Below are 17149 nucleotides of genomic sequence, written 5' to 3' on the forward strand. Positions count from 1 at the left end.
CTAATCGCTCCTGCGTGGCCACGCAGGACTTGGTATGCGGATCTAGTGGACATGTCCTCTCTGCCACCGTGGAAGCTTCCATTGAGGCAGGACCTTCTCATTCAGGGACCCTTCCATCATCTGAATCTACTTTCTCTGCAGCTAACTGCTTGGAGATTGAACACTTGATTTTATCCAAGCGAGGGTTCTCTGATTCGGTCATTGATACTTTGATTCAGGCATGGAAGCCTGTTACTAGAAAGATTTACCATATTTAGATATGGCATAAATATCTTTATTGGTGCGAATCCAAGGGCTACTCGTGGAGTAGGGTTAGGATTCCCAGGATTTTAGCTTTTCTCCAAGAAGGATTGGAGAAAGGGTTGTCCGCAAGTTCCTTAAAGGGACAGATTTCTGCTTTGTCTTTTCTGTTACACAAACGTCTGTCAGATGTTCCAGACGTTCAATCCTTTTGTCAGGCTCTAACTAGGATAAGTCCTGTGTTTAGACCAATTGCTCCTCCTTGGAGTTTGAATTTAGTTCTTTAAATTCTTCAAGGTGTTCCGTTTGAACCCATGCATTCCATAGATATTAAGTTATTATCTTGGAAAGTTTTATTTTTGGTTGCTATTTCTTCTGTTCGCAGAGTTTCTGAGCTTTCGGCTTTATAATGTGTACTCCTTACCTTATTTTCCATGGTGATAAGGTGGTGTTACGTACCAAAGCTGGGTTTCTTCCTAAGGTTGTTTCCAACAAAAATATTAATCAGGAAATTGTGGTTCCTTCATTATGTCCTAACCCTTCTTCTAAGAAGGAGCGTATGTTGCATAACTTAGATGTAGTTCGCGCCTTGAAGTTTTACTTACAGGCGACTAAGGATTTTCGTCAAACATCTTCATTGTTTGTGGTTTTTGCTGGGAAACGTAGGGGTCAGAAGGCTACGCCTACCTCTCTTTCTTTTTGGCTGAAGAGTATCATCCGTTTGGCATATGAGACTGCTGGACAGCAGCCTCCTGAAAGAATTACAGCCCATTCCACTAGGGCTGTGGCTTCCTCATGGGCATTTAAAAATGATGCTTCTGTTGAACAGATTTGCAAAGCTGCAACTTGGTCTTCTCTTCATACTTTTTCCAAATTTTCCAAATTTGATACTTTTGCTTCTTCTGAGGCTGTTTTTGGGAGAAAGGTTCTTCAAGCAGTGGTGCCTTCCGTTTAGGTTCCTGTCTTGTCCCTTCCTTTCATCCGTGTCCTATTGCTTTGGTATTGGTTTCCCACAAGTAAGGATGAAATCTGTGGACTCGTCATATCTTGTAAAAGAAAATTAAATTTATGCTTATCTGATAACTTTATTTCTTTTACGATATGACGAGTCCACGGCCCACCCTTTTATCTATGGACAGGTTTTTATTTTTTGTTAAACTTCAGTCACCTCTGCTCCTTGGCTTTTCCTTTCTCTTCCTAACTTCGGTCGAATGACTGGAGGGGGAGGGAAGGGAGGAGCTATATATACAGCTCTGCTGTTGAGCTCCTTGCCACTTCCTGCTGACCAGGAGGCGATATCCCACAAGTAAGGATGAAATCCGTGGACTCATCATATCGTAAAAGAAATAAATTTATCAGGTAAGCATAAATTGCCTTTTTTGACTAAACCTCAGGCACCTCTACACCTTTGTGTTATTCTTTTTTCCATTTCCCTTTGGTCGAATAACTGGGGATTAGGGGTAGGGGAGTGACACTTAACAGCTTTGCTGTGGTGCTCTTTGCCTCTTCCTGCTGACTAGGAGTGATATTCCCACTAGTAATTGGAATGACGTTGTGGACTCTTCATATCCGGAAATAAATAAATTTATCAGGTTAGCATACATTGTGTTCGCTCTGCCTCTCAAGTCCCCGTGTAGTACTGTGCGCCGCGGTTGTGTCATTGGAGGGGGCGCAGGCTGGGACCGTACACGGCCCTCTCTGACTTGCCTTCTCCTCTGCAGTTGCTCCAGACACAATAAACAACCATGTAAAGACGTGCCGCGAGGAGCAGAAGAACCTTCACTTCTTTGCCCCTGAGTACGGAGGTGAGTGACTTAATGACGCAATATTTGTTCTTCTGACTCAGTGCTGCAGAATCCTCACAACGGCTTTGTATTGTATCACAGAGGTGACCAACGTGACCACAGCTGTAGACATCTACTCATTCGGGATGTGCGCACTAGAGGTGAGTATACTGGCGGGCAGTGACTGCTCCCTTTGTGTCCTGTTACACTGTAATACGTACTCACGGGCAGTGACTGCTCCCCTTTATGTCCTGTTACACTGTAATATGTACTCACGGGCAGTGACTGCTCCCCTTTATGTCCTGCTACACTGTAATACGTACTCACAGGCAATGACTGCTCCCCTTTATGTCTTGCTACACTGTAATATGTACTCACAGGCAGTGACTGCTCCCTTTGTGTCCTGTTACATTGTAATACGTACTCACGGGCAGTGACTGCTCCCTTTGTGTCCTGTTACACTGTAATACGTACTCACAGGCAGTGACTGCTCCCCTTTATGTCCTGCTACACTGTAATATGTACTCACAGGCAATGACTGCTCCCCTTTATGTCCTGCTACACTGTAATACGTACTCACAGGCAATGACTGCTCCCCTTTATGTCCTGCTACACTGTAATATGTACTCACGGGCAGTGACTGCTCCCCTTTATGTCTTGTTACACTGTAATATTTACTCACGGGCAGTGACTGCTCCCTTTGTGTCCTTTTACACTGTAATATGTACTCACGGGCAGTGACTGCTCCCCTTTATGTCTTGTTACACTGTAATATTTACTCACGGGCAGTGACTGCTCCCCTTTATGTCCTGCTACACTGTAATATGTACTCACGGGCAGTGACTGCTCCCCTTTATGTCCTGTTACCCTGTAATATGTACTCACGGGCAGTGACTGCTCCCTTTTATGTCCTGTTACACTGTAATATGTACTGGCGGGCAGTGACTGCTCCCTTTTATGTCCTGCTACACTGTAATACGTACTCACAGGCAGTGACTGCTCCCCTTTATGTCCTGTTACACTGTAATACGTACTCACAGGCAGTGACTGCTCCCCTTTGTGTCCTGCTACACTGTAATATGTACTCACAGGCAGTGACTGCTCCCCTTTATGTCCTGCTACACTGTAATATGTACTCACGGGCAGTGACTGCTTCCCTTTATGTCCTGCTACACTGTAATATTTACTCACGGGCAATGACTGCTCCCCTGCTACACTGTAATATGTACTCACGGGCAGTGACTGCTTCCCTTTATGTCCTGCTACACTGTAATATGTACTCACGGGCAATGACTGCTCCCCTGCTACACTGTAATATGTACTCACGGGCAGTGACTGCTCCCCTTTATGTCCTGCTACACTGTAATATGTACTCACGGGCAGTGACTGCTCCCCTTTATGTCCTGCTACACTGTAATATGTACTCACGGGCAGTGACTGCTCCCCTTTGTGTCCTGCTACACTGTAATATTTACTCACGGGCAGTGACTGCTCCCCTTTATGTCCTGCTACACTGTAATATGTACTCACGGGCAGTGACTGCTCCCCTTTATGTCCTGTTACACTGTAATATGTACTCACAGGCAGTGACTGCTCCCCTTTATGTCCTGCTACACTGTAATTTGTACTCACAGGCAGTGACTGCTCCCCTTTATGTCCTGCTACACTGTAATATGTACTCACGGACAATGACTGCTCCCCTTTATGTCCTGTTACACTGTAATATGTACTCACAGGCAGTGACTGCTCCCCTTTATGTCCTGTTACACTGTAATACGTACTCACAGGCAATGACTGCTCCCCTTTATGTCCTGTTACACTGTAATACGTACTCACAGGCAATGACTGCTCCCCTTTATGTCCTGTTACACTGTAATATGTACTCACAGGCAGTGACTGCTCCCCTTTATGTCCTGTTACACTGTAATATTTACTCACGGGCAGTGACTGCTCCCCTTTATGTCCTGTTACACTGTAATATGTACTCACGGGCAGTGACTGCTCCCCTTTATGTCCTGCTACACTGTAATACGTACTCACAGGCAATGACTGCTCCCCTTTATGTCTTGTTACACTGTAATATTTACTCACGGGCAGTGACTGCTCCCTTTGTGTCCTGTTACACTGTAATACGTACTCACAGGCAATGACTGCTCCCCTTTATGTCTTGTTACACTGTAATATTTACTCACGGGCAGTGACTGCTCCCCTTTATGTCCTGCTACACTGTAATATGTACTCACAGGCAGTGACTGCTCCCCTTTATGTCCTGCTACACTGTAATATGTACTGGAGGGCAGTGACTGCTCCCTTTATGTCCTGTTACACTGTAATACGTACTCACAGGCAATGACTGCTCCCCTTTATGTCCTGTTACACTGTAATATTTACTCACGGGCAGTGACTGCTCCCCTTTATGTCCTGTTACACTGTAATATTTACTCACGGGCAGTGACTGCTCCCCTTTATGTCCTGTTACACTGTAATATGTACTCACAGGCAATGACTGCTCCCCTTTATGTCCTGCTACACTGTAATACGTACTCACAGGCAATGACTGCTCCCCTTTATGTCCTGTTACACTGTAATATTTACTCACGGGCAGTGACTGCTCCCTTTGTGTCCTGTTACACTGTAATATGTACTGGCAGGCAGTGACTGCTCCCTTTGTGTCCTGTTACACTGTAATATGTACTCATGGGCAGTGACTACTCCCTTTGTGTCCTGTTACACTGTAATATGTACTCACGGGCAATGACTGCTCCCCTTTATGTCCTGTTACACTGTAATATGTACTGGCGGGCAGTGACTGCTCCCTTTGTGTCCTGTTACACTGTAATATGTACTCATGGGCAGTGACTGCTCCCCTTTATGTCCTGTTACACTGTAATATGTACTCACGGGCAATGACTGCTCCCCTTTATGTCCAGTTACACTGTAATATTTACTCACGGGCAGTGACTGCTCCCCTTTATATCCTGTTACACTGTAATATGTACTCACAGGCAGTGACTGCTCCCTTTGTGTCCTGCTACACTGTAATATGTACTCACGGGCAATGACTGCTCCCCTTTATGTCCTGTTACACTGTAATATTTACTCACGGGCAGTGACTGCTCCCTTTGTGTCCTGTTACACTGTAATATTTACTCACGGGCAGTGACTGCTCCCCTTTATGTCCTGCTATACTGTAATATGTACTCACGGGCAGTGACTGCTCCCCTTTATGTCCTGCTACACTGTAATATGTACTCACGGGCAGTGACTGCTCCCCTTTATGTCCTGCTACACTGTAATATGTACTCACGGGCAGTGACTGCTCCCCTTTATGTCCTGCTACACTGTAATATGTACTCACGGGCAGTGACTGCTCCCCTTTATGTCCTGCTACACTGTAATATGTACTCACAGGCAGTGACTGCTCCCCTTTATGTCCTGCTACACTGTAATATGTACTCACAGGCAGTGACTGCTCCCCTTTATGTCCTGCTACACTGTAATATGTACTCACGGGCAGTGACTGCTCCCCTTTATGTCCTGCTACACTGTAATATGTACTCACAGGCAATGACTGCTCCCCTTTATGTCCTGTTACACTGTAATATGTACTCACAGGCAGTGACTGCTCCCTTTTATTTCCTGCTACGCTGTAATACGTACTCACGGGCAATGACTGCTCCCTTTTATGTCCTGTTACACTGTAATACGTACTCACGGGCAATGACTGCTCCCCTTTATGTCCTGTTACCCTGTAATATGTACTCACGGGCAGTGACTGCTCCCTTTTATGTCCTGTTACACTGTAATATGTACTGGCGGGCAGTGACTGCTCCCTTTTATGTCCTGCTACACTGTAATACGTACTCACAGGCAGTGACTGCTCCCCTTTGTGTCCTGCTACACTGTAATATGTACTCACAGGCAGTGACTGCTCCCCTTTGTGTCCTGCTACACTGTAATACGTACTCACAGGCAGTGACTGCTCCCCTTTGTGTCCTGCTACACTGTAATACGTACTCACAGGCAATGACTGCTCCCCTTTATGTCCTGTTACACTGTAATACGTACTCACAGGCAATGACTGCTCCCCTTTGTGTCCTGCTACACTGTAATACGTACTCACGGGCAGTGACTGCTCCCCTTTGTGTCCTGCTACACTGTAATATGTACTCACAGGCAGTGACTGCTCCCTTTTATGTCCTGCTACACTGTAATATGTACTCACGGGCAGTGACTGCTCCCCTTTATGTCCTGCTACACTGTAATATGTACTCACAGGCAGTGACTGCTCCCCTTTATGTCCTGCTACACTGTAATACGTACTCACAGGCAGTGACTGCTCCCCTTTATGTCCTGCTACACTGTAATATGTACTCACGGGCAATGACTGCTCCCCTTTATGTCCTGTTACACTGTAATACGTACTCACGGGCAGTGATTGCTCCCCTTTATGTCCTGCTACACTGTAATATGTACTCACAGGCAATGACTGCTCCCCTTTATGTCCTGCTACACTGTAATATTTACTCACGGGCAGTGACTGCTCCCCTTTATGTCCTGCTACACTGTAATATGTACTCACAGGCAATGACTGCTCCCCTTTATTCCTGCTACACTGTAATATTTACTCACAGGCAATGACTGCTCCCCTTTATTCCTGCTACACTGTAATATTTACTCACGGGCAGTGACTGCTCCCCTTTATGTCCTGCTACACTGTAATATGTACTCACAGGCAGTGATTGCTCCCCTTTATGTCCTGCTACACTGTAATATGTACTCACAGGCAGTGACTGCTCCCCTTTATGTCCTGCTACACTGTAATATTTACTCACGGGCAGTGACTGCTCCCCTTTATGTCCTGCTACACTGTAATATGTACTCACAGGCAGTGACTGCTCCCCTTTATGTCCTGCTACACTGTAATATGTACTCACGGGCAGTGACTGCTCCCCTTTATGTCCTGCTACACTGTAATATGTACTCACGGGCAGTGACTGCTCCCTTTATGTCCTAAATACAGAAAGGAAATATATAGGCGCTCTACGTAAGTCACACAGAATCCCAAAAATAATGTAAATGAAATAAAAACAGCCAAGATGATAGTTATCTATATAGAGCTATATGTACAAATCAACCAGCTTAAATTAAAAATAAGTTTGTATATGACAATTCAATAAAGCTCATATATACCCTGTTTTTATATCATAAATGATATTTTGCTCTTATGTTATGGAGATATACAACCTGATGTTCACGAAAGGAAATGGGTCTGTCCAGATAATACTGATAGAATATTGATGTTAATTTGTCACAGTTCCCTTAGTTTTATTTTCCTTTTTTCCTTGTTGGTAGATCACCAAAGAAGTGTTGCACACTGCAGGCACGATTTCCAATGTTACATACGCTTGTGTCGGGTGCTGCTCTTTGATCTGTTGCCTCTTGTGCTTCAGATGAGAAAATGCAGAAATCTAAGAAAAAAAGAAAAAGCGCATCCTCCGATTCAAGTGATAGAATTTAATGACAACAAAATAAGCGCTAACAATATGCACTTACAGAATTAAAAATATATTGAGCCTGTAGAGTAACCCTTCCAGCTACTGCTGAAAGAGACTGTCCTCGGTTTCCTCCCACAAACACCGCTCACACCTGCACTCCTGCTGTATCAGTATGCGGTTAGTCTTTTTACCCTCAAGTGTCATCCAAATCTGTGACGGGTAACAGCGGGTTTGGTCGGTTGCAAGTACTAAGTTCCTTATCCGAAATTTTGATTAGAATGTTGGTCCTTGATCCTCAACGCGTTTCCCCCGACGCCGGTCGGGCTTTCTCAAGAGGTGATAGTTTTGTTTGATGACTGAGCACTCGCGGGCTTTTTTTAGATATTTGACAATAACGCCCCCAGGTTGAAACAACCAATCCGTGAGGTCTCAGTAATGACGTAGCTGGGGACTGTCCGAGCTCAGATATTGTATACAGTCTATTATCAGAAATTGTCTCTATACTTTATGTATGATTCCACACAATAGTAGCCTTCTGTTACACAAATCTTAAATTCAATTTGTTATGTATACACTTCAACAGAGTATCTTGATTTAGGCATTGGAAACATAAGAACACTGCGGAACAAAGTATCTTAAAAATTACGTTAAGACAATAAATACTAATACATTTTCAAAGATAATACTAAAATGCATATATACACTGCAATACATAAATACATCAAAATGCATATATACACTGCAATACATAAATACATCAAAATGCATATATACACTGTATTGCAGTGTATATATGCATTTTAGTATTATCTTTGAAAATGTATTAGTATTTATTGTCTTAACGTAATTTTTAAGATACTCTGTTGAAGTGTATACATAACAAATTGAATTTAAGATTTGTGTAACAGAAGGCTACTATTGTGTGGAATCATACATAAAGTATAGAGACAATTTCTGATAATAGACTGTATACAATATCTGAGCTCGGACAGTCCCCAGCTACGTCATTACTGAGACCTCACGGATTGGTTGTTTCAACCTGGGGGCGTTATTGTCAAACATCTAAAAAAAGCCCGCGAGTGCTCAGTCATCAAACAAAACTATCACCTCTTGAGAAAGCCCGACCGGCGTCGGGGGAAACGCGTTGAGGATCAAGGACCAACATTCTAATCAAAATTTCGGATAAGGAACTTAGTACTTGCAACCGACCAAACCCGCTGTTACCCGTCACAGATTTGGATGACACTTGAGGGTAAAAAGACTAACCGCATACTGATACAGCAGGAGTGCAGGTGTGAGCGGTGTTTGTGGGAGGAAACCGAGGACAGTCTCTTTCAGCAGTAGCTGGAAGGGTTACTCTACAGGCTCAATATATTTTTAATTCTGTAAGTGCATATTGTTAGCGCTTATTTTGTTGTCATTAAATTCTATCACTTGAATCGGAGGATGCGCTTTTTCTTTTTTTTTCTTAGATCCCTTTATGTCCTACTACACTGTAATATGTACTCAAACGCAGTGACTGCTCCCCTTTATGTCCGACTTCTCTCTCTGTAGTGTAACACACATATATACAGACAGGGACAGCACCGGCTTCTCTCTATAGTGTAACACATATATATACAGGTAGGGACGGCACCTGCTTCTCTCTGTAGTGTAACACACATATATACAGGCAGGGACGGCACCGGCTTCTCTCTGTAGTGTAACACACATATATACAGGTAGGGACGGCACCGGCTTCTCTGTAGTGTAACACACATATATACAGGCAGGGACGGCACCGGCTTCTCTCTGTAGTGTAACACACATATATACAGGCAGGGACGGCACCAGCTTCTCTCTGTAGTGTAACACACATATATACAGACAGGGACAGCACCGGCTTCTCTCTATAGTGTAACACACATATATACAGGTAGGGACGGCACCTGCTTCTCTCTGTAGTGTAACACACATATATACAGGCAGGGACGGCACCGGCTTCTCTCTGTAGTGTAACACACATATATACAGGCAGGGACGGCACCAGCTTCTCTCTGTAGTGTAACACACATATATACAGGCAGGGACGGCACCGGCTTCTGCCTGTAGTGTAACACACATATATACAGACAGGGACGGCACCGGCTTCTCTCTGTAGTGTAACACACATATATACAGGCAGGGACGGCACCGGCTTCTCTGTAGTGTAACACACATATATACAGGCAGGGACGGCACCGGCTTCTCTCTGTAGTGTAACACACATATATACAGACAGGGACGGCACCGGCTTCTCTCTGTAGTGTAACACACATATATACAGACAGGGACGGCACCGGCTTCTCTCTCTGTAGTGTAACACACATATATACAGGTAGGGACGGCACCTGCTTCTCTCTGTAGTGTAACACACATATATACAGGCAGGGACGGCACCGGCTTCTCTCTGTAGTGTAACACACATATATACGGGCAGGGACGGCACCGGCTTCTCTCTGTAGTGTAACACACATATATACAGGCAGGGACGGCACCGGCTTCTCTCTGTAGTGTAACACACATATATACAGGCAGGGACGGCACCGGCTTCTCTCTGTAGTGTAACACACATATATACAGACAGGGACGGCACCGGCTTCTCTCTGTAGTGTAACACACATATATACAGGCAGGGACGGCACCGGCTTCTCTGTAGTGTAACACACATATATACAGGCAGGGACGGCACCGGCTTCTCTCTGTAGTGTAACACACATATATACAGGCAGTGACGGCACCAGCTTCTCTCTGTAGTGTAACACACATATATACAGACAGGGACGGCACCGGCTTCTCTCTGTAGTGTAACACACATATATACAGACAGGGACGGCACCGGCTTCTCTCTGTAGTGTAACACACATATATACAGGCAGGGACGGCACCGGCTTCTCTGTAGTGTAACACACATATATACAGGCAGGGACGGCACCGGCTTCTCTGTAGTGTAACACACATATATACAGGCAGGGACGGCACCGGCTTCTCTCTGTAGTGTAACACACATATATACAGACAGGGACGGCACCGGCTTCTCTCTGTAGTGTAACACACATATATACAGACAGGGACGGCACCGGCTTCTCTCTCTGTAGTGTAACACACATATATACAGACAGGGACGGCACCGGCTTCTCTCTGTAGTGTAACACACATATATACAGACAGGGACGGCACCGGCTTCTCTCTGTAGTGTAACACACATATATACAAGCAGGGACAGCACCAGCTTCTCTCTGTAGTGTAACACACATATATACAGGCAGGGATGGCACTGGCTTCTCTCTGTAGTGTAACACACATATATACATTCAGGGACGGCACCGGCTTCTGCCTGTAGTGTAACACACATATATACAGACAGGGACGGCACCGGCTTCTCTCTCTGTAGTGTAACACACATATATACAGGTAGGGACGGCACCGGCCTCTCTCTGTAGTGTAACACACATATATACAGGCAGGGACGGCACCAGCTTCTCTCTGTAGTGTAACACACATATATACAGACAGGGACGGCACTGGCTTCTCTCTCTGTAGTGTAACACACATATTTACAGGCAGGGACGGCACCAGCTTCTCTCTGTAGTGTAACACACATATATACAGGCAGGGACGGCACCAGCTTCTCTCTGTAGTGTAACACACATATATACAGACAGGGACGGCACCGGCTTCTCTCTATAGTGTAACACACATATATACAGGCAGGGACGGCACCAGCTTCTCTCTGTAGTGTAACACACATATATACAGGCAGGGACGGCACCGGCTTCTCTCTCTGTAGTGTAACACACATATATACAGGTAGGGACGGCACCGGCCTCTCTCTGTAGTGTAACACACATATATACAGGCAGGGACGGCACCAGCTTCTCTCTGTAGTGTAACACACATATATACAGACAGGGACGGCACTGGCTTCTCTCTCTGTAGTGTAACACACATATTTACAGGCAGGGACGGCACCAGCTTCTCTCTGTAGTGTAACACACATATATACAGGCAGGGACGGCACCAGCTTCTCTCTGTAGTGTAACACACATATATACAGACAGGGACGGCACTGGCTTCTCTCTCTGTAGTGTAACACACATATTTACAGGCAGGGACGGCACCAGCTTCTCTCTGTAGTGTAACACACATATATACAGGCAGGGACGGCACCAGCTTCTCTCTGTAGTGTAACACACATATATACAGACAGGGACGGCACCGGCTTCTCTCTATAGTGTAACACACATATATACAGGCAGGGACGGCACCGGCTTCTCTCTATAGTGTAACACACATATATACAGGTAGGGACGGCACCGGCTTCTCTCTGTAGTGTAACACACATGTATACAGGCAGGGACGGCACCAGCTTCTCTCTGTAGTGTAACACACATATATACAGGCAGGGACGGCACCGGCTTCTCTCTATAGTGTAACACACATATATACAGGTAGGGACGGCACCGGCCTCTCTCTGTAGTGTAACACACATATATAAAGGTAGCGACGGCACCAGCTTCTCTCTGTAGTGTAACACACATATATACAGACAGGGACGGCACCGGCTTCTCTCTCTGTAGTGTAACACACATATATACAGGTAGGGACGGCACCTGCTTCTCTCTGTAGTGTAACACACATATATACAGGCAGGGACGGCACCGGCTTCTCTCTGTAGTGTAACACACATATATACAGGCAGGGACGGCACCGGCTTCTCTCTGTAGTGTAACACACATATATACAGGCAGGGACGGCACCGGCTTCTCTCTGTAGTGTAACACACATATATACAGGCAGGGACGGCACCGGCTTCTCTCTGTAGTGTAACACACATATATACAGACAGGGACGGCACCGGCTTCTCTCTGTAGTGTAACACACATATATACAGGCAGGGACGGCACCGGCTTCTCTGTAGTGTAACACACATATATACAGGCAGGGACGGCACCGGCTTCTCTCTGTAGTGTAACACACATATATACAGACAGGGACGGCACCGGCTTCTCTCTGTAGTGTAACACACATATATACAGACAGGGACGGCACCGGCTTCTCTCTGTAGTGTAACACACATATATACAGGCAGGGACGGCACCGGCTTCTCTGTAGTGTAACACACATATATACAGGCAGGGACGGCACCAGCTTCTCTGTAGTGTAACACACATATATACAGGCAGGGACGGCACCGGCTTCTCTCTGTAGTGTAACACACATATATACAGACAGGGACGGCACCGGCTTCTCTCTGTAGTGTAACACACATATATACAGACAGGGACGGCACCGGCTTCTCTCTCTGTAGTGTAACACACATATATACAAGCAGGGACAGCACCAGCTTCTCTCTGTAGTGTAACACACATATATACAGACAGGGACGGCACCGGCTTCTCTCTGTAGTGTAACACACATATATACAAGCAGGGACAGCACCAGCTTCTCTCTGTAGTGTAACACACATATATACAGGCAGGGATGGCACTGGCTTCTCTCTGTAGTGTAACACACATATATACATTCAGGGACGGCACCGGCTTCTGCCTGTAGTGTAACACACATATATACAGACAGGGACGGCACCGGCTTCTCTCTCTGTAGTGTAACACACATATATACAGGTAGGGACGGCACCGGCCTCTCTCTGTAGTGTAACACACATATATACAGGCAGGGACGGCACCAGCTTCTCTCTGTAGTGTAACACACATATATACAGACAGGGACGGCACCGGCATCTCTCTCTGTAGTGTAACACACATATTTACAGGCAGGGACGGCACCAGCTTCTCTCTGTAGTGTAACACACATATATACAGGCAGGGACGGCACCAGCTTCTCTCTGTAGTGTAACACACATATATACAGACAGGGACGGCACCGGCTTCTCTCTATAGTGTAACACACATATATACAGGCAGGGACGGCACCGGCTTCTCTCTATAGTGTAACACACATATATACAGGTAGGGACGGCACCGGCTTCTCTCTGTAATGTAACACACATGTATACAGGCAGGGACGGCACCAGCTTCTCTCTGTAGTGTAACACACATATATACAGGCAGGGACGGCACCGGCTTCTCTCTATAGTGTAACACACATATATACAGGTAGGGACGGCACCGGCTTCTCTCTGTAGTGTAACACACATATATACAGGCAGGGACGGCACCGGCTTCTCTCTGTAGTGTAACACACATATATACAGGCAGGGACGGCACCAGCTTCTCTCTGTAGTGTAACACACATATATACAGGCAGGGACGGCACCGGCTTCTCTCTCTGTAGTGTAACACACATATATACAGGTAGGGACGGCACCGGCCTCTCTCTGTAGTGTAACACACATATATACAGGCAGGGACGGCACCAGCTTCTCTCTGTAGTGTAACACACATATATACAGGCAGGGACGGCACCAGCTTCTCTCTGTAGTGTAACACACATATATACAGGCAGGGACGGCACCGGCTTCTCTCTCTGTAGTGTAACACACATATATACAGGCAGGGACGGCACCGGCCTCTCTCTGTAGTGTAACACACATATATACAGACAGGGACGGCACCGGCATCTCTCTGTAGTGTAACACACATATATACGGGCAGGGACGGCAACGGCTTCTCTCTGTAGTGTAACACACATATATACAGACAGGGACGGCACCGTCCTCTCTCTGTAGTGTAACACACATATATAAAGGTAGGGACGGCACCGGCCTCTCTCTGTAGTGTAACACACATATATAAAGGTAGCGACGGCACCGGCCTCTCTCTGTAGTGTAACACACATATATACAGGCAGGGACGGCACCAGCTTCTCTCTGTAGTGTAACACACATATATACAGACAGGGACGGCACCGGCCTCTCTCTGTAGTGTAACACACATATATACAGACAGGGACGGCACCGGCTTCTCTCTGTAGTGTAACACACATATATACAGACAGGGACGGCACCGTCCTCTCTCTGTAGTGTAACACACATATATAAAGGTAGGGACGGCACCGGCCTCTCTCTGTAGTGTAACACACATATATAAAGGTAGCGACGGCACCAGCTTCTCTCTGTAGTGTAACACACATATATACAGGCAGGGACGGCACCGGCTTCTCTCTGTAGTGTAACACACATATATACAGGCAGGGACGGCACCGGCTTCTCTCTCTTTAGTGTAACACACATATATACAGGTAGGGACGGCACCGGCCTCTCTCTGTAGTGTAACACACATATATACAGGCAGGGACGGCATCAGCTTTCCCCTCACACAGTCTCTCTTTATTTCTCTAGATGGCTGTTTTAGAGATACAAGGCAATGGCGAATCTTCCTATGTTCCCCAGGAGGCGATTAATAACGCCATCCAGTTTTTAGAGGATCCTCTGCAGAGGGTGAGGATTTATGCTGGGATTCTGGTTAGTTTTGAGAGGCTCATGGCAGCCATTTAATATTTAGATTTTGTCGTGCAGGAGTTTATACAGAAGTGTCTGGAGACCGACCCAGGCAAGCGTCCAACTGCTCGTGAGCTTCTATTCCATCAGGCCTTGTTTGAGGTCCCTTCCCTTAAGTTACTGGCTGCGCACTGCATTGTGGGCCATCAACGTAAGTTGTGATTATAATTAGTGGAATTCTGGTAATTACCATCTGATAGGTACACGGGCTGAGTTGCTTATCTGTGCTATTGTGTGACAGATACAGCAGGAGGGAGCTATGAGATGTCTGTATTGTGCTTACATGGGCGCATGCGCTGTGTGTTATCTGCGCTATTGTGTGACAGTGATACAGCAGAAAGGAGCTATGAGATGTCTGTATTGTGCTTACATGGGCGCATGTGCTGTGTGTTATCTGTGCTATTGTGTGACAGTGATACAGCAGGAGGGAGCTATGAGATGTCTGTATTGTGCTTACATGGGCGCATGCGCTGTGTGTTATCTGTGCTATTGTGTGACAGTGATACAGCAGGAGGGAGCTATGAGATGTCTGTATTGTGCTTACATGGGCGCATGCGCTGTGTGTTATCTGTGCTATTGTGTGACAGTGATACAGCAGGAGGGAGCTATGAGATGTCTGTATTGTGCTTACATGGGCGCATGCGCTGTGTGTTATCTGCGCTATTGTGTGACAGTGATACAGCAGAAGGGAGCTATGAGATGTCTGTATTGTGCTTACATGGGCGCATACGCTGTGCATATTATCTGTGCTATTGTGTGACAGATACCGCAGGAGGGAGCTATGAGATGTCTGTATTGTGCTTACATGGGTGCATGTGCTGTGTGTTATCTGTGCTATTGTGTAACAGTGATACAGCAGGAGGGAGCTATGAGATGTCTGTATTGTGCTTACATAGGCGCATGCGCTGAGAGTATTATCTGTGCTATTGTGTGACAGTGATACAGTAGGAGGGAGCTATGAGATGTCTGTATTGTGCTTACATGGGCGCATGCGCTGTGTGTTATCTGTGCTATTGTGTGACAGTGATACAGCAGGAGGGAGCTATGAGATGTCTGTATTGTGCTTACATGGGTGCATGCGCTGTGTGTTATCTGTGCTATTGTGTGACAGTGATACAGCAGGAGGGAGCTATGAGATGTCTGTATTGTGCTTACATGGGCGCATGCGCTGTGTGTTATCTGTGCTATTGTGTGACAGTGATACAGCAGGAGGGAGCTATGAGATGTCTGTATTGTGCTTACATGGGCGCATGTGCTGAGAGTATTATCTGTGCTATTGTGTGACAGTGATACAGCAGGAGGGAGCTATGAGATGTCTGTATTGTGCTTACATGGGCGCATGCGCTGTGTGTTATCTGTGCTATTGTGTGACAGTGATACAGCAGGAGGAAGCTATGAGATGTCTGTATTGTGCTTACATCGGCGCATACGCTGAGTATCATCTGTGCTATTGTGTGACAGTGATACAGCAGATGGGAGCTATGAGATGTCTGTATTGTGCTTACATGGGCGCATGCGCTGTGAGTATCATCTGTGCCAGTGTATGACATTGATACAGCAGGAGGGAGCTATGAGATGTCTGTATTGTGCTTACATGGGCGCATGTGCTGTGTGTTATCTGTGCTATTGTGTGAAAGTGATACAGCAGGAGGGAGCTATGAGATGTCTGTATTGTGCTTACATGGGCGCATGTGCTGTGTGTTATCTGTGCTATTGTGTGACAGTGATACAGCAGGAGGGAGCTATGAGATGTCTGTATTGTGCTTACATGGGCGCATGCGCTGTGTGTTATCTGTGCTATTGTGTGACAGTGATACAGCAGGAGGGAGCTATGAGATGTCTGTATTGTGCTTACATGGGCGCATACGCTGTGTGTTATCTGTGCTATTGTGTGACAGTGATACAGCAGATGGGAGCTATGAGATGTCTGTATTGTGCTTACATGGGCGCATACGCTGTGTGTTATCTGTGCTATTGTGTGACAGTGATACAGCAGGAGGGAGCTATGAGATGTCTGTATTGTGCTTACATAGGCGCATACGCTGTGTGTTATCTGTGCTATTGTGTGACAGTGATACAGCAGGAGGGAGCTATGAGATGTCTGTATTGTGCTTACATGGGCGAATGCGCTGAGAGTATTATCTGTG

At 46.1% G+C, this 17149-nt stretch overlaps 1 protein-coding gene across 2 annotated transcripts in view; it reads left to right on the top strand.

The window, feature by feature from the left end:
* Positions 1–17149, top strand: part of NRBP1 (nuclear receptor binding protein 1) — a 407435-nt gene that overhangs the window by 201583 nt on the left and 188703 nt on the right. For both annotated transcript variants that reach the window (XM_053709396.1, XM_053709398.1), the window contains 4 exons: positions 1962–2045; positions 2127–2185; positions 14844–14942; positions 15021–15153. In XM_053709396.1, the coding sequence (XP_053565371.1) occupies positions 1962–2045; positions 2127–2185; positions 14844–14942; positions 15021–15153 (375 nt within the window). The remainder of the gene's footprint in view (positions 1–1961; positions 2046–2126; positions 2186–14843; positions 14943–15020; positions 15154–17149) is intronic.

The sequence above is a fragment of the Bombina bombina genome, chromosome 4 (genome assembly GCF_027579735.1).
Source record: "Bombina bombina isolate aBomBom1 chromosome 4, aBomBom1.pri, whole genome shotgun sequence".
NCBI lineage: Eukaryota > Metazoa > Chordata > Amphibia > Anura > Bombinatoridae > Bombina > Bombina bombina.